Raw genomic sequence first — 25,367 nt, 5'->3', positions numbered from 1 at the left:
ACACCCTCCCATCCCATTTTTATGACACCATTTTATTCCTGCCAAATTCTACCTCCCTCCCCGCAAGCTCTATTGCCTACCCAAAGAGCAGTTGGACCCATTGTGAGGCTATTTACATTCCCTCCCTCCCCAAAAATGTTTCCATCCCAAATTCAGTCTGTTTTAATACTCTTGGGAAATTTCCTCTCTGGGGGAAAATACCAGGCACAATAATTCCTTGGCCTTTGCTCAGAAGGTACTATCCAAGGGAAGAGATAGAAAGGCATTCCTAGATGTGGAGAGGGGCCTTTGTGTATTCAGCAAGAGCACAAAGGCTCCAGGGCCTGTAAGCCTGGGATTTCCTCAAAGAAAGTGAAATTGGGGCTTGTGGAGTAGAGGAGTAGGACCAAGAAGCTTATTGGTGAGCTCAGGATTCTTCATCCATGACATCTAGAATGTTGCTCAGAAGAATTTTGAAGGTGGGACGTTCATCTGCTTTCTAAAACCAAAGAAAAAATAGAGTGTTACAGTGGACTACAGTCCAAAATTCAAGGGAAGCACAGTGAGTAAACAGCAAATGTTTATGAAGTTTATGCTATATGCCCAGTAGCATACCCTGTGGATTACCAAAAGAAAAAAAGGGGTGGGGGGAGAAATAGAAGTGCTCCATAAAGTCCTTGTGCACTTTAAATCTTTAGTAATTCGGGTGGTTAATGTGGTGAGGACAATGTGAAAATTCCACTGACAAACACTGATTAAAACTAAGGGCAAAATTCATTACATAATTGTGCACCAATGCATTCTTATTTTGGAACCTCAAGTGGCAACCAAAGAAGTTTAAGTGGTTGACAGAGCTGAAATCCTATAAGCTGTGATAATTTTTAGTTTGGTTTCAAACACTTGTTTCTACCATCCTGTAGCCAAAGTTAACAAAGGAATTAACATTTCAAGACCATGGGCTGCATCACTGGGTAGGGATCCTAAGCACCTGGGACCTCTTATTACCACCATCTGGCCTCCAGACTAAGGCCCTCTGTGATAGCCATTGGTCCATAAGCCCCTGAGGTATTTAGTGACTCAGGGCATATTCATGCAAGAAAGGTCTCAATCCATCAGAACCAAAAAGTCATCAATTTCTTGTTCCTTTGAATTCTCAAACCTAGCTGAGTATCAGAATTTCCTGGGAAGTTTAAAAAGAGGCATGGACATATATACACTACCAAACGTAAGGTAGATAGCTAGTGGGAAGCAGCCGCATAGCACAGGGAGATCAGTTCGGTGCTTTGTGACCGCCTGGAGGGGTGGGATAGGGAGGGTGGGAGGGAGGGAGACGCAAGCGGGAAGAGATATGGGAATATATGTATATATATAACTGATTCATTTTGTTGTGAAGCTGAAACTAACATACCATTGTAAAGCAATTATACTCCAATAAAGATGTTAAAAAAAAAAAAGACATACCCAAGTCCCACTCTAGACATACCTAATCAGAATCTCTGGAAATAAGGCCCAGTCATCTGCAGTTTTAAGAATTTCCCAGGGATTCTGATGTGAATCCAGTTTCATGACTACTGCTTTAAACAGGCTGTGGAGAAAGTGCCTGTCTGAAATACTTAACTAGCAGAGTGAGGATGTCCTAGTTGGGAGGGAGCATAGTCAATCACCCTTAATCCTGCTTGGCATGGGAGAGAGAAGGGAAATGGCTCCTAGGGGTTTTCCCTTTCTCCAAACTTTCTTTGTGACCTCAGTGATTTGTTAAGGGAAAGGAGCCATGTTCTGATCCAAATGCCCACTTTTCACCCCGCAGAGATGGCTCCAGGTTCACATATATGCTTGTTGGACACTGTCTGTCTTTCCCTGTTTCTAGTGGGGCAGAACTAAGAGCTGAGCACTTATTTCCTACTAGACATTTAGGTTGCCAAATTAAGGTTGCCAAGGATCTACTGAAAGTGGAGAAGGCACCCCTGGAAGAACCCAAGGTGAGAGCAGCAAAGCATTTTAATAGTGGGACAGGCTGTTTATTTTCAAAATACCACATCTACCCACATATCCCGTAATGCACTGTATTTAAAAAAAAAAACATGAGCACTACCCATTTTAGTTTCCTTTCAGGCCTTAGGGTTTTAAAAAAAAATCTCATTTAGGACCACAGCCAGAAAAGGTGTGCAGTTAGTAAAGTAGAAGAAATGACTCCCAAAGGAATGAACACAGATTTTAATGACTTTTCTTTTTTAATGTCCATACACTTGTCTGAGTGCCTTTGGCTGCCTGCTTATGCTAGGTGACATGGCCCCACAACACCCCTCTCCCTAAAGCCAAGTTGGTATTGGGGTCTGCTAATGATACTCTAGTGAAAATTGGAATGGGCCTGGAAAACCTTCTGGCCGTGAAATGATTGGGATGTAGGCCAGGATCCAAGAATGTGCACAGCTGTCTGTCTGTGCCCAGCTGCTATGTGGCCCAGGAGAGTGGGGCTGGGGTGCTTGGCCAGCTAAATGGGAAAGTAGGTTCAAGGAAATAATTTGAGGTCCCAATAAAACACTTACCTCATGCCAGCAGCTGTACATTATGGTATATACCCTCTCGGAAGCAAGATGAGGCCGGTAGAGACGTAGGCCTTGGGCAATGTGTTCAGCTGTTTCACTGTTAGTAAATCTTTCATATGGCATCTTCCCCAGAGAGTAAATTTCCCACATCAGCACCCCTAGAAAATGAAAAAAAAATGTGTTGTTTCTGGGTAGTAGGGATCCTAGTCTTCCTAAATCAACCTCAAACATTACAATCTGTTTCCCCCCTCTGTGCTTTTTTTCATTTTGTTCAAACTTCTGCTATAGTACTGAGTACACTGGAGGGTTATCAGGGTTGCCCTTGACTATTAGTCCTTTAGGAGAGAGACAGCATCTTATTTGTCTTTATAGTTATAGGGTCTGGCAGAGTCCCTGGTACATAATCAGTATTCAGAAGCTGTGGCATACTGAATGAATTGTTTGTTTCCCTCAATATATTCTAAGTTCTAAGAAGGCAGGGATCATGTCTAGTTTACTGTTTTTAATCCCCAGAAACCTCTGTGGTGCCTGACTCCCTAAGAATTAGATGAATGAAAACAAGAACAAATAACAGTCTCTCTGTGCAGATTACAGAGTGTGAATTTCCTCCATTGCATTCCTTTTCCTTTGAGCTGTATAATCCATGTGATCTTATCCACTCACCAAAAGCCCAAATGTCAGATTTGCTGCTGAACTTGCTATACATAAGAACTTCTGGTGGAGACCACCGGACTGGAAATTTGGAGCCTACTGAGCTTGTGTATTCATCATCCAGAACATACCTGCAAAGGATTCAGGACTTGTTACTGTTAGAATTTGGAGAGCTTGATATTTGCTTCAATTTTCTTGGCACAGCCACAAGAGTTGCACAAATATACGCCTACAGGCCAACCAGTGTCTTTTACAAATGTTATTTCTAACAGATTCCTGTTTTCATATCTGATTTAGCTTTCCTGGTTGACAATATGGTTACAGCAAGGATGAAGTGAAATAAGATCTAATAGGTACTCCCTTCCTCTTCTCTAGCCTTCTTTCCTTTCTCTTTTCTCATCCTTCCCTTCCTTCTATTCTGCAGTTGTCAGTGGGAATTAGACTGATTAGGAAAGAATGAGACACGGAGTAAAGTCAGCAGGATTAACAGATCAACATAAAGTATTGGAGAAATTAGCTTTTAAAAAAAGAGCAAAGGAGAAAGGAGAAGAGAGGGATATAACAATAAAACAAGAGGTGGAAAGTGACTTAAACCATTCAGAGAAAGAAAAGGTATAGAAAGATGGTGGAAAAGACTAGAATTAGGGGGAAAAGGGAGAGGATTAAAAATTACAGTGTCACCTCATGTTTGTACCATGCCATTTTTACTTTTAGAGGGAAAAATGAAAAAGGCACACTCACCTGGACAGGCCGAAGTCAGATACTTTAACAACTCCTTGATCGTTTACCAAACAGTTTCGGGCCGCCTGCAGTGCAACACATACCAGTGAGACTCTGTCCCTGGCACAGAGGTTAAAGGCACAAAACTTCTGCCCACCAAGGGAGTGAAGCCAGGGAAGCCTCATCTTCACATAGAGACACCTTCCCACCTAACAGGAGTCAGTTGATGCCACTGAGAAATTTTGATGCACTTCCACCACATATAGAGCAACCCCCGTAGTCATAAGTAAAGCACTGAGGACTTGCAGAATGATTTCACTCACATTGGCAATTCCACGACAACCCTTCCTGCATTGAAATGCTGAGAGTTAAGGGAGAACAGAAGGCAAGTGTGTTTTGTTTTCTGCTTTTCTACCAGTGGGACTAAGGCGATTTGAGCCTTGGCCTGGCTGAAATAAACAGGGGCCCAAACTCGGATGCCTCCAGAGGCCAGGCAGGTGAAGTGACAGAGTGAAGTGGGTGGGTGGAGGTGTCAGGAAAGTGTCTGGTCTAAAGGAGGCCAGCCACTTTCCTGTAATCACTTAGACCATATTGTAACACCAGGCCCACATTTTCATAGGTGTCAGCTCCAGCCAACTGTTAGCATGGCCTATGAGAATGTGGGCCTGGTGTTACAAGACGGTCTAGATTTTCAAGAGAAGCTGGAAATTCAGTTATTTAATGTGAAATGTTTTTAAGTGTTTGCTGACTAATATATAACATTAAAAAAAACCAAATGTACCAACAGACCCCCAGTTTGTGACTCTGATATAACCAAAATGATGCTTCTGTGCTAAGAGCAGTCCCATCAGGAAGCAGGGCTGCCCTTCTGCCCCTGAAGGACCCCACCATTTCCTTGTCATGGTAGGGGGCTGGGAGTGAGTGCTCTAGCTCCCACCATGGCAGAACCTGTGGTGTTGAGGCCAGAGATCTTTGACTGGCTGACCACTGGGGAAGAGGCTCACCAAATTTATAGTGTTTTCTAGATAAAACTGAAATGATGGCTCCAGCCACCCTCTTCAGCCATGTGTGATAGGTCTTCCTTTGCTACTTCCACCCCCTCAGCCCTCGGACCCAGGCCAATCCTTCTGAGGTCCTACCAGGTCTCGGTGGAGGAACTGCTTTGACTCCAGGTATTCCATGGCTTCACAGACATCCTTGCACATCTCCAGCAGCTGCTGAGTCTGGAAGCGGTGGCGCATCTCCCTCAGGTAGTTCAGGAGGCAGCCATTGGCCATGTACTCAGTGATGATGAAGATGGGGCGCTGTTTAGTGCAGACGCCGTACAACTGCACCAGTTTCTCATGGGACAGATTCCTACAGGAAAGGCAATGAACCAGTCCTCCCTTTCTGGCTCTGAATACTATTCAGAAAGGAGCTGAGGAGGAAAGGAGTTGGCCTGGGAGTAGAGTGTCAGATTAGGGACCAAAATAACAAGTTGATGCTCCTCCTTCCTACCCTAAACTCCAGAAGTGCCTAATATATGAGGGTGAGCCAGGATTTGGAGTCCATCAATAGAACAGGAAACAAGCCCAGGGCTGAATGAACACTAAGGCTACATCAGAATGTCTTCCTTTTGAAAGTCTCATTTTCTACATTTACCCCCAAATGCTACTGAGATGGTACACGCCTATGATCAATACTACTCTCCACCAATATCTAAGAGAAATGACTACCTTAGCAGTTACTCCCACCAATCAAAGTTTGACCTCAGGCCATGGTCCCAAATCTCTCTTACTATAAATCACCTTAAAACCCAGTGGGAACCATCCTGGTAATTCCTAGACTGGATGGAGAGTTGAGTTTGGACTGTAACTCACATCATGACTTTGGCTTCTTCAATGAACTCATCCTCAGACATGGAGCCTTCTTTGATCATCTTGACGGCCACGTCATACTGGCCCCTCCATTTCCCATACTTCACTACTCCAAATTGTCCAGTCCCCAGCTCCTTCAAGAAGGTCAGGTCCTTTGGATCAATTTCCCATGATCCTATAACAACAAAGCCTTGATGTGATTATTTGGGAGTCATGTATGTATAATTTCTACAATAGATAAGAATCCCTACTGGGGGTAGAAATAGACACGCAGTAAAAGGGAAATTCTCAGGGGTACTAATCCATCTTTCCTCAGGTAAATCTCAGGGACAGGGGATTACTGATTGGAGGAGTCTGGGAATTTAAGTACAAGTCAGGCATAAAACAAGAAGATAAACTAGACATCCTCTTAAAATCCCTTTATGATTTTTTCCCACAATTAAAAAATAAATCCCTTTATGAATCTGTGTTTTTGCAGTCCCAGTAGGAGCCACCAGAGGGAGGAAAATCATTAGATAACTTTGGTCTGGCTCCTTCTTAACCTTCCTCGCAGCAGCCGGGATAGAACAGTGTGCTGCAAGGATGATTGAGAGGCAAGGTCTGGTTGCGTCTGCCAGACGTAGTCCTTCCAACTGGCCGGTCCACCCTACCCTAGAGAAATAATCAGTTACCATAGCCAAGGCCTGCAGTGGAAGGTGCATTCTTGTTTTGTTGAGACACTGGATATTTGAGCCTAGATATGAGTCCTGAAACATACAAAGAGAGTCATGCTGCTGGTGCGGAGCAGGGGGTGAGATGCCTCACACACCCTCACTTAAAGCCTCACGCTTCCAGTGTTCATCTTTCTAGTACATTTTGAATCCCAGAAGATCTCCATCAACCCGAATTTTTCTGGAAGTTTCTCCTCTTACAGATGTTTTTCAGGGACAAGAAAGAGAGAATGCTAACTGAAATATACAACCCAGCTAAATATATCCCCACCTCCCAGCCTAGCCTTAACTCACATCGTACTTCTGCTTTTGATACTGAAAAGTGTAATTGGGACCACATAAAATGACAGCCTTGATACTGCCTTGCCTGGACATGGTAGACAGCAGCAAGCCTTCTTGATGAAGTTTTTCCCATGTATTCGTGCTCTCACCAATCTCCCAGTTTTTAGAATGTCTACACTGCTTAGAAACTCTTCTGATGTTTTTGAGCCTGTATGTCCTTTGAGGGCAGGGACTTCAACTAATAGTTTTCATGTGTTCTCTAGTAACAAGAAAATTGCTGAGTACACACCAGGAACACAATGAATATTGCTGATTGATTAATTACCAGTCTCCTTTATGTCTTTCCTTAGCACTGAGCATCAATCACCAAATAAGGAGTCAGTCCCTACTGGGCATAAGTTCTGCCTTTGACCACCTCTTCACTTGACCTCGACCCAGCATCACAGGGGTTTATTTTCACAGCTAATTCCCATTACCCTGTGAGGCTTATTCTTCCCCTAACCACCTTGTCCTAAATTGCTTCTCCTGGTACTTGTCACACCCTTCTTCTCTGGTTCCCCTGGTACTTACCTGCAGAGTTATGCTGATGGTAGTTAATGAGCTCAGGGATGGTGCTGAAAAGGTGCTTCTCAGCCAGGTAATACTGGCTCTGAGGTGTGGAACACACAACATAATGGCGTATCACCCCTTGAGGTTCCCTGAAGAAGTGGATGCTGAGTCAGCAACTTGGGAACAAGGGTCCAAAGGGCCCAAGAAGTGAAGTGAGATGAGTTTTGAGTTTAAGTGACAGAGGATGTGAGAGGAGCACTTCATTAAGGAACTGTTGGTTGGGCACCCCTGTCCTTTGTCCCCAGGGCCTTGAAACAGTAACGCTTACCCTGTAGATTTGGCAAACACAGACACTGTATATTTTCCAGCTTTGCTGGAGTCTCTAACAATGAAGCCTCCTTCTTTCCCCTGAAACGATGAAAAAGAAGCTGACCGTCAGGAGGAAGTGGTGCTCACACCTGCATCCCACCTGCCCAAACCCGAGAGAAAATATTATAGAAGCCTTGATTTCATTGCCAAGTTCCATGTTTGAGCTGCAGCCTCATTGCTTTTGACAGCGAAAAGTATAATTGGGACCCCATAAAATGACAGCGTTGACACTGCTTTGCCTGGAGATGGCGGACAGCAGCAAGCCTGCAATTCAGGATCCTTGTTTGCTGTGCAAGGAGAATGCTATTTGCTTGTGGTCACATACTTACCTCTTGCTTTAGCAGTTGCTCAGCTTGACTCCGAGTCATGTGTTTGGAATACCACCTGTAAAGAGAGAGTGCTTGTGTGGCTCCTAGGCCATGGTGTAAGTGGCTATCTGTGGCTCATCCATGCCAGTGAGTCAGTCAATTCACTCAACCTCTATTTACTGAGTGTCTTATCATGTGCGTAGCATACTACATCCCTTTCCCAAAACATGCTTGGCACTGAAGAATCATGGAAATGGAGAGTAGAGGGCAAAGGCAGGTGGCAGAAGGTTGCAGGGGAGGGATCAGGGACAGGGCCTTCAAGGACAACCCACTTCCATGATTAGGGAGAAAGCACATCCACAGAAGTTTGCCATTTTCACCTTTCAAATGTTTCCTGTCAGGTTGTCTTAGTGTGGTTCTTCTGGATTTGGGGGGAGGAGGGGGTGTGGTGACCTCTCCAGCTTTCATCAACAGGGTGTTTGGGATGAGGGTAAGACAGAGGCACTAACTTGAGTGGCATCATTTGACCCAGTTGACACATTTTAATAGGTATCTTGAAATCAAAATTTTGTTGAAACTATAAAAAAGTTTATACTATATTTAGTTCCTCTGGGAAGATTGTGCGCTAGGAACATAAGCATACTCACTCATACATTTCTATGGAGTCCTCTGCCTCGGTTACATAGTTACTAGGGATGTAGCCTTCCTGCCTGTAGAGGAGACAACGTGATAGATCATCCAGCACTTCCCATCCTGGGTGAGAGAAAGATTTGGATGCCCTGTATCCTTGGGCTCAGAACCAATCTTGAATGAAGGTATATAAAATGCCCCTCCCTCAAAGAGAATCATGTTGCCAATGCATGGCTAGGCCAGTGAAGTGTGTAGCTTCTGCACATGTGGCATTGATTACATGTGCTCGACAACATGTGGGCCAGACTCTACAGGCTCAGAGAGGTAGCCACGTGTAGAGCTGCCCTCTGAGAAGTACTTGGAGGGAGAGCATATTCCTTTTGGTGTGGGAAGAACAATTTCTGATCAGGATACTGAGTAGGGGAATTATGCCGCAGGATTTTACGTGTGTATAGAGTAGGTGGGCACAAGGCTCAGGAAGGGCAGGCGTGGACTCACCCATTTTTATCCTGGGCTCGCCACCAGGGTAAGTTGCTCTCCTCCAGGATAAAATACTCGTCACCCTTCCGCAGCTGTAGATCATTTGCATTCATTGGCATGTAGTCATAAAGGGCTACAACTTTTTTCAGCTCACTTGTGGAGACAGGTGCTGCTGTTGGCTCAGGGGGCAGTGGCTTTTTTAAGATCTGTGTTGTTAAGAGGAAAAAGTAGGGGTGGGGTTGGCTAGATGTTGGCTAGATATGAAGCACTCTCCTGTTCTTCCCCAACTCTCTGGCTTACTGGAGACACTGTTCTAACCCAAATCAGGCAAAATAAAAGGTTTATTCAGCATTCATTCAACAACCAGTTTTAAGCACCCATGCAGGGGCTCTCAGCCTGGAATGTACATCAGAACCATCTAGCAGGTGGTTAACAATCCTGACACCTAAGCAGTTTCAAAGACCAATTATGTCAAAACCTCTGAGGGCTGGACCCAGGCATCAGTATTTTTAAACTTTCTGGACAAAAACCATGTACAGCCATAATCGGGAAAGCTTCTTGGCACTAAACTAGTACATGGACCTACTAAGTGGCTCTGAATCTTCTTTTCTTAGTTTGTAAAATGAGTATAATAATTCCTGCCTTGCTTACTTACAATATATGAGAAAGGGCTTTCTAGACCTCAAAAAATAACCCCCAAAATCAAGTTTTAAAGTAATATAATAGTGATAAAATCAAGATGTTGGGTATATGGATATTCACTGTTAAAAATTTTCAGCTTTATGTTTGAAAATATTTTTCATTTTAAAAAATCAGGCTTTGTTTTGTTTTCAACAGGTGATTTGATTAAATGGTTGCCAAGAGCTTCCTACTAGCCCTCTATCTCTCCACTGAAGAGGAAGTCCTAATTAGAAGCACAAAGCCCCTGTCTCAGCAAGAATACCAATTTACACTGCCAAATCCCAGGGAGAATTCTAAGACTTTGGTCTGTTTTCAGGGTGTCATTGTAAGTTTCAATTTAAACAGTAGCAGCACCCAATTTCCCTGTATACCTGGTCCTCCTCAGGCGTGGGAGGAAGAGGCTTTTTTGTCTTTCTGTGCGAACTCCCAGGTTTTAAGCCTGCAAAGTGAGAAACCAGTGACGATGGATACAGAGTGCATCTTCAGAAAGGGCCCAAGGACAGGTTTGGTCAGGAAATTTACTCTTGTACTCATTGACGTTACGTAAGTTAGGAAAAGTCCGGAATGATACAGCCCAATGCTAGGTCACCCAGCTGGAAGAGCAGAGCACCAGCTGAATTTTGGCCCCCACTAATCTCCTCTCCCACCCTCCTTTGTGCACTGGCCAAAATGTACAAACCTGGGTTTGATAGAGCCCTGAGAAAGTGATGGATAGTCAAAGGAGGGAGAAATTATATTGATCAGATCTCTTACTTCCATTCCTGTTCTCCAAAATTTGGCAGCCCATAGCATTTTTGGCTGTCTGAGAGCAGCAGAGATACTGCCCATCGATCCAGAAGCAAGGGTGGTATTTCTGTACCAGATCACTGTTGTACCGGATTACTGTAACAGGAGAGAAGAGAGAGAGAGAGAGAGAGAAAGAGGTCACATCTGACATGTGGGAGAAGCCACCATAGGCATGTTTTCCTCCTTGAGTTTAGTAGTGAGCTTCAAACAACTGCCCCTTCCTCAGCCACCCTGAAGGGAAGCAGACACAGGACCAGTTGGCTCACATGCTTGGCCCCAGAGAGTTCCTGTGCAGTTCTCTTCAGTGGTCTGTTATGATGACTATCTCCCAACCGGTGACCAAAGTGATAAGAATATCTGATTCTCCAGAGCCCCAGAACAAAAATATGTTATCTATGTTTTTCCAGTAGCCATTACAATCTTCCTGTAAGGCAGGTGTTGACTATGGTGGTCTTTTCCAGATAAGGGAAACAACGTGACAAGCCAGACTTTCACTCTGGCTCTCAATATACCAATGTCCCAGCTCCTGGAGTGATCTTTTAGAGATATTTGTCTTTGTGAGAACTTCTGCCTCACGCTTTCTGTGTTCACAGAACAGTTAACAGAGCAGAGCTCAGGATCAAATGAAGGTGATTCTGCCTCTAGAATAAACAGTTCAGTCTTCCTAGGGCCACTGAGGTAGGTTGAGCTCATTGTGGGAGACAAACACAGCAGTTCCATTTCCCTCACAGGGTTGTGAGGCCCAAAAGATCTCTCAGGATGAGAGATTTGCAGATAAGAGGAATTAGTTTTACAGTTTTTAATACTGTGGCATTGCAAGAATCTTAACCGGAAGTCAATTAGACAAGTCATCCTGGGATCATGTTGCCAGTTAACAGAAAAGCAAAGACAAATGAAATAATTGACAATAGCTAGCACTGGGGCAAAGACCTAGGCTGGTCTAAGAATATGCATATTTGAGGACATACACATTTCAGCATTTGATGCTAAAAAGAAGCTCTGCATAACTTTTTTTAAAAGATAAGAACAAAAACAAAATAAAACCTTCCTCTGTAGAGACCAACTTAAGTCCTTAAGAGCTTGCTAGTCACACTCCACTCACTTAAGACCTTGGGGGAGGCCTAGAAGCTACTCGTGGCCAGATGCATTTTATAGGCAAATGAACAAAAAGTGCCATCTTTTTTTAAAGTGCTATCTTGATGCTTTTCTAAACATGGATTTGAAGGCTTCTAACCAGTCTATCCTGCTCACCCTCACCCCTCACTTTTTCAGCATACCCCTTCACCATTGCACCAAATGCAGGGCGGTGGGAGCTGTTCAGATGGGGTGCAGGCTATAGGTGGCTACGTTGTCTGTAGAGAACTTTAAAATAATAAAAACCAAGCAAAAGTCTGTCTGACTTTTATTATTACCAGGCACTGGCAATTCTGAACAATGTGCCAGGTACTCCTCCAGCCAGAACTCATTGCTCCCACCCTCTGCCCTTCCCCCCCCCCATGCCACTACCATCACCCAGGGATTTGAAGATTCTTGGGTGCAGGCTTGGGCACCAGTAGACATTTAAAAAATTCTTAATCAACAACTAGCTGCTCTGATAAATTAAGCTATGCTAATGAGAGGCTATAGGGCTTCCTGCCCCCCTACCTCCAGCACACTCATTATGAACCCACCCTACATTCCCAAATAATTAAGAGGTCCCTCGAAGATGGCACCCCTTCTTTTGTTGGTTAACACAGCGCTGGTATTTCCAGCTACTTAGGAGAGAATTGCAAAATCAGAGTGTCTGTTACAAACTGAATGTTTGTGTCCCCCAAAATTCATATAATGAAGCCCCCGCAGTGCGATGATATTAGGAAGTGGGGCCTTAGGGAGGTAATTAGGTCATGAGAGTGGAGCCCTCATGATGGGATTAGTGCCCTTAGAAGAAGAGACTGGAGAGAAATTCTTTCTCTCTGCCATGTGAGAACACAGTGAGAAAGTGACTGGTCTGCAAGCCAGGTAGAGTGTTCTCACCAGGAACTAAATTGGCCAACACCTTGATCTTGGACTCCCCAGCTTCCAGAACTGTGAGAAATAAATGTTTGTTGTTTAAGTCACCTGGTCTATGATGTTTTGTTATGGTAGCCCAAGCTGACTATGACAGCGTCCTAGTGGGAGGACTAGGAGAAAACTGCTTACTTCACCAATGCATGGGGCCAGCCCTATCTGGGAAGCACTAATGTTTGATGCACATTCCAAGTACTTGATGGGTTGATCTCTCATATTCATTTTATTCAGGATAATGGCTAAAATTCTGTTTGGGGAATGAATGAATGATTACTCTTCACATATGTCATTGGAGTTTCACCAATGCCACTCTTTCATTCATTTGGGTGAGGTCAGGTCATTTGCTTATTTTTGAAGCTGCAGTTAGGATAGGCTCTGTTGAGCTTGACCAAATGAAGAGTCTAGAGTGAATGTAGACAAATATCTGTGCTGCTGTAACATTAAAGTGCCCACTGCCATGTTCAAGGAAGTGGAAGGAGAGAGCCCAGGGCTAAGTCCTCAGGAATATAAACTTTGCATGGAAAGTACCACTGAAAAAAGATGGCAGCTCAATATGAGGTACCTGAGGCCCTACTTTTTAAATTGAAGTATAACTTACATATAATAAAATGTACAATCTAAGATATCCAGCTAACCACATTTGTGTACAACCATTTAACCACCACTCAGATCCAGCACCTCAGAAGGCTCCCTCATGCCTCTTCACAGCCAATACCACTACAGAGGTAGCCAGTATACCATGAGGTCCCCTTTCCATGTTAGTGATTTCCAATTGGTGCATTTTACCTCAGAGTGTGATAACTTATCACTAGAGTGGGCACTCAATAAATATTTGTTGGGCTAACCTACAACTGGTTTCTCCCTCAGCTAGTATGTCCCACCTTCCCCTATTTCCAAACTAAATCCTAGCTGTCCATCAGTGTGGATCCCAAGTTGGTGGTAGTTGTTTACTCTTGCAGAAAAATCAATTAACACACCTATTTGTTGGTCCCTTTCTGTGTGCAGGGCAATTTATGAGGCACAGTGGAGAGAACCAAAGAAGTACAAATATATATGCCCTCTAGAGCTCTGTGTATATTTCTCGGCCTTGGAGGTAGCATCTTGATTTAGAGCACAGACTCTAGAGCCTGAGTTCAAAGCCTGACCCTGCCACTTACTAAATGAGTGCCTTTGGGCCAGTTATTTAACCTCTCTATACCTCTGTTTTCTCATCTCTAAAATGGGGATGGTGAAAATAACTGCCTCATATGGTTGATATGAAGAAGAAATGAGCTAATATATGTAAAGAATTTAGAGAAGATCCTGGATCATAATAAGCATTACTGAAGTGTTTGCTCATTTTGTACCCCCAGGGCTAAAGCCAACCTCTTACTTCAAAACATGTCAAGAACTGAACTGTGTGGTGCAAGAGATCACCTATTTGTAATCTTCACATGGCCTTACTCTAAAATATCTTGCAGACAACTACAGGTGCAGTTTCTGGGCTTGAGAACCAAGCAGCACAAAAATATGCAATGAGTTTAGGCTTTGGGGTCAAACAGACCTAGGGGTGTAGTAAGAACCCAGGCTCCACCACTCACTAGCTATGTGCCCTTGAGCAACTTACTAAACCTCTTTGAGCTTCAGTTCCCTCATCTGTAAATAGGGGAATAATGCATCCTTAATAAGCTTATTGCGAGGATTAAATGTGCTAGTCCGTTTGAAGCACTTGGCACAGAGCCTGGTACAGAGTTAGTGCTCATTAAGTGTTAGTTGCTGTTTTTAGCCCAAGGTTGCTGTAAGAATTAAATGAGATAATAAATACAAGGTGTCTAGCTTGGTGTCTGGCACATAGAAAGAACTAAGTAAATGACACTTCTCTTTCTTTCTCCTCTCCTCTTTCAGCTTGAAAGATTTGATGATTTTTATGTTAGCCAGACTTACATTCAAGGGAGTGAACAAAGCTGGTGTAGTCAGCCACTGCATATCAGAGTCTAAATGTTTATTAAGACAAAGGGCTGTCACGCAATAACCCAACCATGCCATTATCAGTCTGCCATCCTTCCTGTTTCTCTAGGCAGCCTTTCCTGATGTCAACTCAACCAGTTAATCTCTCAGTCACTTGACATGTGGCTATATATACACACAAATATGTGCGCATGCATCCTGTGCTGTAAGCATTTACAGTCAAGTTTATCTGAGCACACTGTATGGTCTGTGTGAAATACTGAACTATATTCAAGTTGAGGTCCTCACAAAGCAAGGAACATGAAATAGTTCCTTGGAAAATATCCACAATGAAAAGATGTACAGTGCTTTACAGTTTTCCATGTGCTTTCACATACCTTACCTCATTTGATCCTTAGGACAACCCTGGAGGTAGGTACTGTAGGCACCATTATTATTCCTCTTTCAGAAGAAAAACCTGAGCCTCAAAGAAGCTTGTTGGCCTACTTGCCAGAGGTCACCCAGCTTATTAGTGGTAGAAGAGGACTTGGAACCAGGTTCTTTACTCTGACCCCAAGCACTCTCATAATCATGTATTTAATTTTTTTGGAACTACATATTTCATACCTAGGATTCAAAATATTGAAATAACCATTGAATGCCACACCATACCCCCCTTGTAATTGGTGTAAAGAATGGGACCTCTTTTATAAATAGGGAAATGGAAGGGCCTACAATTACAAAATTGCATTAGAGAGACAGTGGTAGAACTGAGTTGAAACTCTTAGTCTAGCATGTGATCTTTTATTCATATGATGGAATATTGAACTCAATTGTATCATTAATATTGAAGAAAATGCAATATTTCTCCCCCCATTCTCTCTCTCTCCTCCCTTCTCTCTCTCCCTCCTTCCCTTCTCCCTCTCTTTCTTCTTTCTTTCACCTCCCTTCTTCCATCTGTTCTGTTTTCCTCTCTCCCTTTCTTCTTCTCTCCTTCCCTCCCTTTCCCTTTTTCTTTACTTCTTTCTTCCCTTTCTTTCCTTTTTCTTTCTCTTTCTTTCTTTCTCTTTTCTTTCTCTCTCCTTTCTCTTTTTCTCCCTCTCTCCCAACTTTTCTCTTTCCTTCCTCCTTCCTTCCTTTCCTTCTTTCTTTGGAAACTAGTTTATTTTCCAAATAATTCTCACCATTTTTGAGCTGGTGAATCCAACGCTTCCTCAGTTCTTCAGTTGGGGAGAAGACATAGAGAGGCCCTTCATCATATACAACCTGGGGCAATGGACACAGACTTCAGCAGTTAGGAGTCAGAAAATAAAAAGACCTTGAAGGAACTAATCTTAAGCTACAAATTTGTATAATGATACTGGAAAACAAAAACAAGGCAGGGTCTTCAGTGAGCAGTGGAGCTGGGGTTATGTGAACCATCTGAAGAATTCCTGAACAATTCATATCCAGGGATGTAGGACTTAGAAACTCTTTGCTTTGTGAATACTCCTGTGTCCTCTTGACTTGTATTTCAATTTGTGTGTAAACTTAGTTCATAATCTTCAGCCCTTGGTGGAGTCAAGATTTTTATTTATCCAATGAAGGATAGTTTATGATCTTATTAAACCTTGAGTTTGTATAGAATATAATTGAAGTAATGATTTATGTAACAAATCTTGATTAGTACATGTGGATTATACACTTCATCAATATGGAGCAAATTTTTAATTCTTGGATGATTATCCCCCCACTGCCTAGTGGCCTCCCCTTGCCAATATTAGCCCAAATAAACCAAGTTTGGAACTACATACCTACTTCAAAAGAGTGAAATATATATTAAGCATTGTCATCAAATCAGTCAGTATTTTTTGAACACCACACATGTACAAGGCATTGTGCTAGGTGTTATTGAGATGTACAAAACATATAAGATGTGGTTCCAACCCTTACAGACTTGAGAGACATCACAGTAGATTCTAAAGTCAAATATAAATTAATTTTGAATTATCTACTATTTACCAGTATTCACTAGCCCAGTCAAACATCAACTTATTGAAAGACAGTGGTAGTAAAAACTGTGTCTAAAACACCCCTCCTTCACAGGTTTTGTAAACTTTGTTACAGTCAGGGACATGAATAAGATCCTTTTACATTTTTCTTTTTGCTTGTTAGTCTTGCTGTGCTCATAAATCCATGACAGAAAGCCCCCTCCCCTGAGACTTTCCACTTCCTTTTCTGGCTTTCACTGTTGCAGAAGCTGCTATATTCATGACATGTGGCCTCAGAGTTCTCAGGACATAAGCAAACCAAATCAGAGATTGAATCTGAAGCTCTTGCTCTCTTTTATGGCTTACATTGCATCTACCAAACAGATGTCTATGTGGCTCTTCAGTTATTCCAGACTAGAATAGAATTTAAGTTTATATGTAAGTCTAATAAGCCTTCCCTACACCGAACTTCCTAATACTACTCCTTCCCTCCCCTCTTCTGTCTTTTCAACCCACATGACTGAGCACCATTAGACAGATAGGCAGAACCAGAAGGAAGTGAAATGCTCACTTAACAAACAGAGCATCTTTCTCAATGCCATTGCCATAAACAAGACACACCATAATAGGATTAGTGCCATTATGGATTCTCTTTGAGGTGTAGAGACTAAAAGAAACTATGTTTGATTGGAAAAACAGAAAAGCAAACACTCACAGCCCATGCCATCCCTAACGATTATATTACAGGTCCCTTTGTGAGCTAGTGAGAGAAAATACCTTACCTGGAAGGGGTAAGGGAACCTTTCAATAATTGAAATCTGCTCCATTTCACTGCACTCTTCTCCCCTTCTCTGCAGTGACAGAAGAAATCATAGTTATTGGTTGATGCATTGCTCTTTTCTGGATTTCCCTAGGTACTGGGAGTCTTTTGCAGTGGTTCCAGAAGGCTCTCCTGCATGGACAATGCTAATCCTTAGTGATTGCTTCCTATATCCCAGTAGGGAAACATATCCATAGGATCCAGCACATACTCATTCCAAAAAAAATCTCAGGTATCTCAAACTATTGAGAAAAGGGAGGTTAATCAATAAATGATGCTGGGACAAACATTTAACCACTAATATTGTCAGAGGTGGGGGGCGAGTAGTTAAGGTAGCTATTTCACACCATACACCAACGTAAGTTCTGGATGGATTCAAGAGCTTTATATAAAAAAATGAAACTATGACTAACAGAAAAGAACATAACTATTTACATAATTTTGTGAGAGGCAAGGCCTTTCTAATATAATGCTAAAAGTTAGAACCATTAAGAGAAAGATGAGCTAATTTGATGACATAGACTTTAAAACCCACTATGGTTAAAAAAGACAAGTATAAACAAAATTCAAAGATAAATGAAAAACTGGAAAAATATTTTCAACATATATTATAGTTAAAGTTAACATATCTAGATCTCTTAAAAAGTACTAGGAGTAAGGTAAACATTTCAATAGAAAAACCGGCCAAAAAATTAACAGGAATTCACAAATGGAAAAATATAAATGAGCTGTAGCCATATAATTGTCCAACCTTATGAGTAACAAAAAAATTGCAAAATAAGTCAGCAATGAAGTATCATTTTTCTTGGCTTTCAAATTAACAAATATTTAAAATATCTGGCGTTGGAAAGAATGTAGAGGAATAGATACTGTCATACAGAGCTTGTAGGTGTATATGATATTCAAATTCTACTTCTACAAAATTAAATAGAATAAAACTATAAAAATAATCAAAGCATACAGATTTCATAAAGAAAAGAACAAAATATTACTCCTAGGAAGTTATTATAAAGAAAAGAATAACAAAAGTACGTAAAGATGTAAGCAAGAATGTTCCTTTCAACATGATTTATGATATCAAATAAATTGGAAACAAATGTCTAGTAATAGGAGATTGGTTAAACAAATTACAATATATCCATGATAGGGTATACTATACAGTCATTAAAATCATTTTATTAAAGAGTATCTATTGTTATGGGGAAAAGTTTATATTGTTAAATTGAAAATGTAGGTTACAAAGTAAGATGTGTAGTATAATATGATTCTATGTTTTAAATATATAACATATATATTAGTGTGAGTGTATGTGTTGTTAATGGAGAAAAACATCTGTTAAGTCCATACACGAACATGTTAATAGTTGTTTTAGCTGAATAATGAGATTATGCATGATTTTATCTTCTTTTTTGTGCTTTTTTGTATTTTGCAAAGTTTCTATAATAAATACGCATTACTCTTGACATCAGGAAAAAAATGATATTTAAAAAAATCAACTAGGAAATCAGTAGACGTTATGTCCTCGAGAGGCTCTGGGAAATGAGAGAAGAAACAGTGAGCTACTAAAGAATCTCATGACTCAGAGCCCTAGAGTTCTGGCTTTCAGACTAACTCAAGCTTGTAAATCTGATCCTGGTGACTGAGGGAATAAAACGAATCATCTCTGATCAGTTTGAAAACTTGATGTGATATCATCTTAAGATTGGCGTTACAAGTTTTCCAGATTAAGTGAGTTGTTCTGTATCTGGGGAAAAGACGCTGAGACTCAGCATAACCAATATGTGGCAGAGTGAAGAACATATATGGGAGCTTTATGTGTCCCACACTGCACAGCATCACAGGTTTATTTACAGAGAATTGAAGTGTTCCAAGTTTCTTAACTGCAACCCTCCTGCCCCCCCGCCCCGTGCCCAGTTCTAACAATGGCCTCTTCTCACCGGAATCTGTCTTTCGGGGGGAGGATTTTTCTCAGGAACCACTGTTTCAACACAGGTGATCTTCTCAACATCTATTGAACCCTTCTTACTGCCTCTTCTCTGAGAAAGAGAATGAGGAAGAAAATGGAGAAAGATTAAGAGCGATTAAGCAACCAGATGATTAGATTTCGCTATCTCATCATTCAACACAGAGAGGTGACACCCACACTCTATATCAGGACCTGTCATTTTGAGAAAACGAACAAACAAACAAAACCCAAACAACTTCCAGATCTATTAACCTAACCTTTTTTGACTACCAGATGGAGGGCAAACACTATAGAAGAGTGGATGGCTTTGTGTTCCTTTAACATAAAAAATAAGGAAGCAATTTCCAAGTCTTGGATTTCATTCTCAACAATCATTTAATGAGTGCTCACCAACTGCAAGAATCCATGGTGAGATTTTCCCCATAGCTTCTTAGCACCTTTGAATTTTTGCTCCAGTATGTCTGTAGCTAGTTCTGGGCTAGGAAACATTTTGCTGAGTTTGAAGTGTACTTGGGTCCCTTCCACCTACCCCCTCAAACCAAAAAGGATCTACCTCCCCCCAAGGCAGATCTAAGGCCAAGTCCTTAAAACTCAGGTTTCACAGCACAGAAACTCACCCCACGTTCAAAGTCATACTCATAGTAGGAAAGTTTTTGCACGGTCAGGAGAAAGAGGCGCTTCTTGAAGTTTAAAGGTGATGTTTTCTTTTTCTGCTGGGATCGCTTCAGAAAGATGCTCTCCAATATCACTGCAGCCATAGCTTCTTCTTTCTGGAGCTCACTGGGTGCTGTTGATAATGAAAGTTCTTGAGGACCCAGCACATTGAACCTCATCCCTCCTGGTTCCCCCTCAGCCTAGCCACCTAGTTTCAAATGGAACAGAAATGTTCAAAGCTAACAAAGAACCTTCTTACTTTGACGTCCTCCTTCCATAGCACCCATTTCTGCCAGTTTTCAGGTATAATGGATGCACATCGAAGTGGGGTGATTGATTCTACATCATGAGTTCATATAAACTGGGTTCTTGTAGAAGGCAATGGAATGCTCTGGATATCAAGTGATATGTACCCATGTGCTTGGTAATGTCTAGAGGCAGCTCTACACTAACCACCCTTTTATGATACGTGCAGAATCTGTGAACAGTAAAAGTCTCTGCGCAGCTGTTGACCCTTATATCCCCAGAAGGGATAATGCAGGTGCCAGAACTCCACTGAGGCAGATATTGGACTTTCAGTTCCCAGTTTCCTAGACAGTGAGTGTAATTTTTCATACATTGTCCCACTGGGGTCTGTAACCAAGGGGTCTAATAAGGATACAGAGGCTGCACCTGCAGTTATGGACATTTACTAACTGCCACCCAACTAATTTTGCCCATCACCCTCTGGCTGAGCTACAAAGGATAGAAGCTTTGTTCTAAAATTGAAAAACAATTTTTGAGAGGTAATTGTTTTGTTTTGTTTTTGATTTTCCCTTCCTTTTTGCTTAGATTAGTTCTTTCAGACAGCATCATGCAAAAGTGATGCAACTGTCTTAATCTTATAGATGCTCTCTCTGATCATTTATGAAAAGTAACTTGTTTAGCCTCTCCAAACTTACAGTACTTCAGAAAGATTCAGTTTAGGTAACTGAAATACAGAAAGGCAAAGAAAGTTACAAAAAGTCACCATTGGTTTTTTTATTCACACAAAACACACAGTTATTCACTTAAATACACTATATTTTATTACCAACCCAAACCTTCGTTAGAAAGATAAAGTGAAAATATAAATACTGCCACAGAAATAGAGCACTAAAAAAAATACGAAAAAAATCACCAAATCACCAGCCCCTTCTCCCTCAAGTTTTGTTGGAGGTAAGTTTTTTCCTGAAGGGTGTAGGTTTTTTTTTTTTTTAAACTAAACTCCTTATGGTTTTGGTGGCACCATGGAAGCAGAATAAAGTAAGTAGTTTTTTGTACTTGTCAAGCATAGGTTACTTCTCACACCAGGAAAGCAAGGGAATGGTTTCTTATCGAAGCCTGAGGCTATCCACACCATTATTTTGCTCTTTCCTGTGGTGTAAGATGTTCTATTATTGTACTGAGGAGACAAAAATAGGTTACAGGAACACCAGGGATGTTCAGAATGATCACTTTGTTATTTATTCATCATGTGGATGCCACTGTTTTCTGGTGGTAGACTTATTCAATTTTTTATAAATGATCTTTTGAGAAAATCGGGCAAAGGAGCAAGCTTTTCCCTACACCCTTCACACAGCTGCTCTCTTCCCTGACTCCCCAGTTTAAATCGTCTCTCACAGGAGTGACAAACTGATAAGAGTTTGCAACCAACTAGAGTTCTATCTAGCATTCAGATTCAGCTCAAACCCCAAAAAGATTTCTTTTAACATTAAGGTTTTTCATTTACTCAGAAGTAGTGGTAACCAGGTAATAATAGTCTATTCTCAGGAACTGCCAACTCATCGAGATCCCTGTACTAATATCACATTTGTTCCCATGGTGAATTCCAATTAAGTACCTATTCACAACCAAAGACTCAACTTAGAGAAGACAAAATAATACCCTAAAGAAATTGAGTAGCATGACCAGTAAATTGGATCAGAAGCATCCAAACAAACCACGTCCAGTTGTTCCTCTTTTAGCTGAGTAAAGCACACCCATCATTTTACCTTTAGTTTTGTTGCAAGCTCTTGGTGGATACACTCCCCTGTTCAGATCCAGCATCTGCTTCAGTCTTGGCGTCTGCTCTTATTTCCTATAAGACAGGTCCTTCTGGAAGCTGCCTCTGTTCTTTTTCTTTTTTAGAACAAATCCAGTTTGTACAGGAGGAAGCCTTCCTCTCTTTTAAGTGTCTGTGTTGGGGTAGGGTTTAGTGCTGGTCTAAGTATGAGGAAGTAAATAAGCCTCTCACTAGCCATTGCCCCTCTGAGCATGGGGTGAAATGGCCTCTACTTCTAGATCATTGAGCTGGAGGACTGCTGGGACTTCCATGGCCTGGTTGCTCCCTCTTTGATTGCTTTCCCCCATTCCTTGTGATCCACTCCAGGCACACACAGCCTGAAAATGTGGTAGTTCTTCCTTAGTCACCATTAGTCCATCCACCACTAATGTGAAAGGAGAGGCATCTGCTTTTATGTCTTCCTGAAGGTTGGTGTGTAATGGACACTCTGCTTTAGAGGATAGTTGCAGCTTCTTTGGGTACTTATTGTGAAAGGTCCTAATTTTTTTCTAACAATTTCAGCAGCCCACAGAGTCAATTTGACCACAAAAGATGCACAGTGAGGGCTGACCCTGCACCTCACTCAAGTGGTGGGGTTGGGGGTGGAAACGGAAGTGACATGAATATTACACACACACACACACACACACACACACACACACACTTCACATAGAGAAAGAAAGAGGAGGAGAAAAAAGACTAGAGAGACACACACAGAGCTCTTCATTTAAAATATAAAGTTCCAGTGTTATAATGTTCTCTTTATTAAACTACAAATGCAAAGATTTTCACACGGCCACCTTTTGCAGCCTCACAGCTCTTTGTGGAGCAGTAGAATTCCAAAAAAGAATGCTTAGTAGTAAGAGTTCAGCCACTTTACAAACTGCACTATGCCAAGGAGTTAATGTAAATAGCACTTGCAGAATCGGTAAACTAAACCACCTTTGGCTCCTATCTTTGCTCATGCTAAGATAAAACACTATTAGGGGGACTTCCCTGGTGGTGCAGTGGTTAAGAATCTGCCTGCCAATGCAGGGGACACAAGTTCGAGCCCTGGTCCGGGAAGATCCCACATGCCGTGGAGCAACTAAGCCCGTGCGCCACAACTACAGAGCCTGCGAGTCACAACTACTGAGCCCGTGTGCCACAACTACTGAAGCCCGTGCGCCTAGAGCCCATGCTCCACAACAAGGGAAGCCACCACAATAAGAAGCCCACGCACCACAACAAAGAGTAGCCCCCACTCGCCGCAACTAAAGAAAGCCCATGTGCAGCAACAAAGACCCAACGCAGCCATAAATAAATAAATAAATAAATAAATTTATTTTTTAAAAAATTGGCTATTATTAATAAAACAAAACAAAACACTATTAGGGACAACACCAGAGAAAAATCAGAAAATGACACAGCCTGTCTATGACTGGGAAGAGTCCAGGAGAAGCTAGTTAGAAATAGTCAGTCATGGTTCAAATAACTATTAAGCCAAAATATCCAATAAGCTGCGTTTTGTGTTTATTTCTCCTTTAAAGCATTACATAATTGTCCAGCAAGATTCTAGCCTTTCCCTTTTCTCCCCAGGGGAATGGAAGGGAACTCATGCTTCTCCCAGTGCAGTCCATTCATCAGACATTTTACACACATTCTTTCATGTATTCCTCACGGCAAACAGATGAGGAAAATGAGACTCATGGAGGCTATGTGACTGGCCCAACCTTATCCATTTGTGACCCCACACCCTTGTTGTTTCTGTTGTACCTCATTGCCTCCCAGAGGGATTTTTTTTTTTTTTTGCCTTCAACGAAGTGTGATGCCATCCACCTCAGCACCCTGTTATTCCCCATGGCTATCAGCAAAGAGCACTGGGGAGAGACCCCTCTCCATCTTCTAAGAACATTTGGCAAAGGAGGAAATGGTGGTTAAGTACAGGGGATAAGTGAGAGAGAATTCAGGATCCAGGGGCACTTTCCTCTGCAATATTCCTCTGGCTAGAAAGGATGATATGTCTCTCTTAACTGACAACAGTACTTTTTCCCACATGAGGATTCTTCTCAGTTCTGCCAATGTTTTATTACATTTTCCTTTAAATCCTCTATAAGGAGATCTTGTTTAACTGGTCGACTTCTAGAGTTGCCAGCTGCTTTTTCCTTCAGGATTTTTCGTTGTTAATGGGATGAAAGCAAAGTGTTTAGGTGGAACACCAACCCTTTATTCTAGGGTTGTTATTGCTTACTGTGAATATAAAAGTTTGCTTGAATGTACTGTCTTTTATATTGTGAAATATTGCAAATAGGCAGAAAGTAAAGAGAATAACATTACACTCATGTGCTCACCACTTAGCTCTATAGAATCCTAACATTGTGCCATTTTGTTTCTGGTGTTTTGTTAGAAATGAAATACTATCCATACAGTCAAAACACCCTTGTGTACTCTTCCACAATCTTAGTTCCCTCCCTCCACAGAGGTTACCAATATCTGGAATTTGGCATTTATCATTCCTAGGCATGTTTTTATATAATTACTACATATGTAAGTATCCAAAAAAGACATTTAGTATTGGTTTACATGTTTCACATTTTAATATGTGTTACATACTCTTCAGCATCTTACTTTTTTTCTCATTTCTTATGATTTATTTATCTTGGCAGCTCTAGTTCATACATTTTAATTCATTTTGATATGTATCAATATTCTATATGATGAATATATCACAATTTATTTATCCATTCTCCTACTGATGGATATTTAGGTTGTTTGTTTTCAATTATAAATAATGCTACCATGAACAATCTTGTACATGTGGTCATAGTTTTCCACTCTCAGAATGAATTCTCAGTTACTTAGACAACGTGGCAAACCCAGGTCCGGCTTATGTGTTGGACTATGCACTTCGTGTAATCCCTTGTTCCTTTTTTAGTCCCATCTTCCTGAGGCTTTACTATGAAATCTGGTAGACTTATCAATGATCTCTCATTAGAGTAGAGTATAACTGATAGGCCTACTAAAAATCTCTTCTCAAGCCCAAGAAGCATCTCTCAGGTTTTGATTGAGATTTTGATTGAGAATTCCCCAGTCTTGGAATCAGAAGAGAAGTCGTCATTAAAATATCGTACCCATAGCAACAAAGAGCCATAATTACTCTTGTTAAGTTCCCAAAAGCTCTGTTCAGGCCCTAATGAAAGCTAATTATTTCATGATAAGTTTCAGGGTCAGTGCTACAGGTGCCCAAATTTGTGGTGAAGACTTCCAGCAAAATCAGTTTTCTGGCTGCTGGCTAACCAGGGAAATTCTCATCTACTGTAATAATTTCTAAGAGGTCTTGGTGCTCTGGTCTTCTTCAGCATTTCATGTTGTTAACATTTTACAATTTTCTTCTGTG

General features: G+C 41.5%; 1 protein-coding gene across 2 annotated transcripts; it reads right to left on the bottom strand.

The window, feature by feature from the left end:
• Positions 1-17: 17 nt before the first annotated feature.
• On the bottom strand, positions 18-20,048 carry BTK (Bruton tyrosine kinase). 2 transcript variants are annotated; one of them, XM_060137141.1, is made up of 18 exons: positions 19,893-20,048; positions 19,247-19,345; positions 17,272-17,340; positions 15,704-15,785; positions 10,515-10,643; positions 10,133-10,200; positions 9,099-9,286; positions 8,618-8,680; positions 7,992-8,046; positions 7,622-7,701; positions 7,315-7,442; positions 6,424-6,498; positions 5,756-5,927; positions 5,036-5,252; positions 3,918-3,982; positions 3,189-3,307; positions 2,526-2,683; positions 18-478 (listed from the first exon to the last, which is right to left on the bottom strand). In XM_060137141.1, the coding sequence occupies exons 1-18, from the start codon at positions 20,031-20,033 to the stop codon at positions 407-409; spliced, it is 1,980 nt and encodes a 659-aa protein (XP_059993124.1). In that variant the 5' UTR covers positions 20,034-20,048; the 3' UTR covers positions 18-406. The 2 variants fall into 2 exon arrangements, with proteins under 2 accessions (XP_059993124.1, XP_059993125.1); XM_060137142.1 differs by lacking the exons at positions 5,036-5,252; positions 5,756-5,927; positions 6,424-6,498 and having other exon boundaries at positions 7,379-7,442; positions 19,893-20,033.
• Positions 20,049-25,367: the final 5,319 nt, after the last annotated feature.

Source organism: Lagenorhynchus albirostris, chromosome X, assembly GCF_949774975.1.
Source record: "Lagenorhynchus albirostris chromosome X, mLagAlb1.1, whole genome shotgun sequence".
NCBI lineage: Eukaryota > Metazoa > Chordata > Mammalia > Artiodactyla > Delphinidae > Lagenorhynchus > Lagenorhynchus albirostris.
This window is presented reverse-complemented; position numbering and strand designations above follow the sequence as displayed.

Bases quoted from the DNA above. Each gene is read 5' to 3' on its own strand.
- BTK (XM_060137141.1), bottom strand. From the start codon at position 20,033: ATGGCTGCAGTGATATTGGAGAGCATCTTTCTGAAGCGATCCCAGCAG. The intron at 17,341-19,246 runs GTGAGAAGAGGC...CTGTCACTGCAG, and splicing joins CCCCCGAAAGACAGATTCCG to AGAAGGGGAGAAGAGTGCAG. The intron at 8,047-8,617 runs GTGAGTATGCTT...CTCTCTTTACAG, and splicing joins GACTCCATAGAAATGTATGA to GTGGTATTCCAAACACATGA.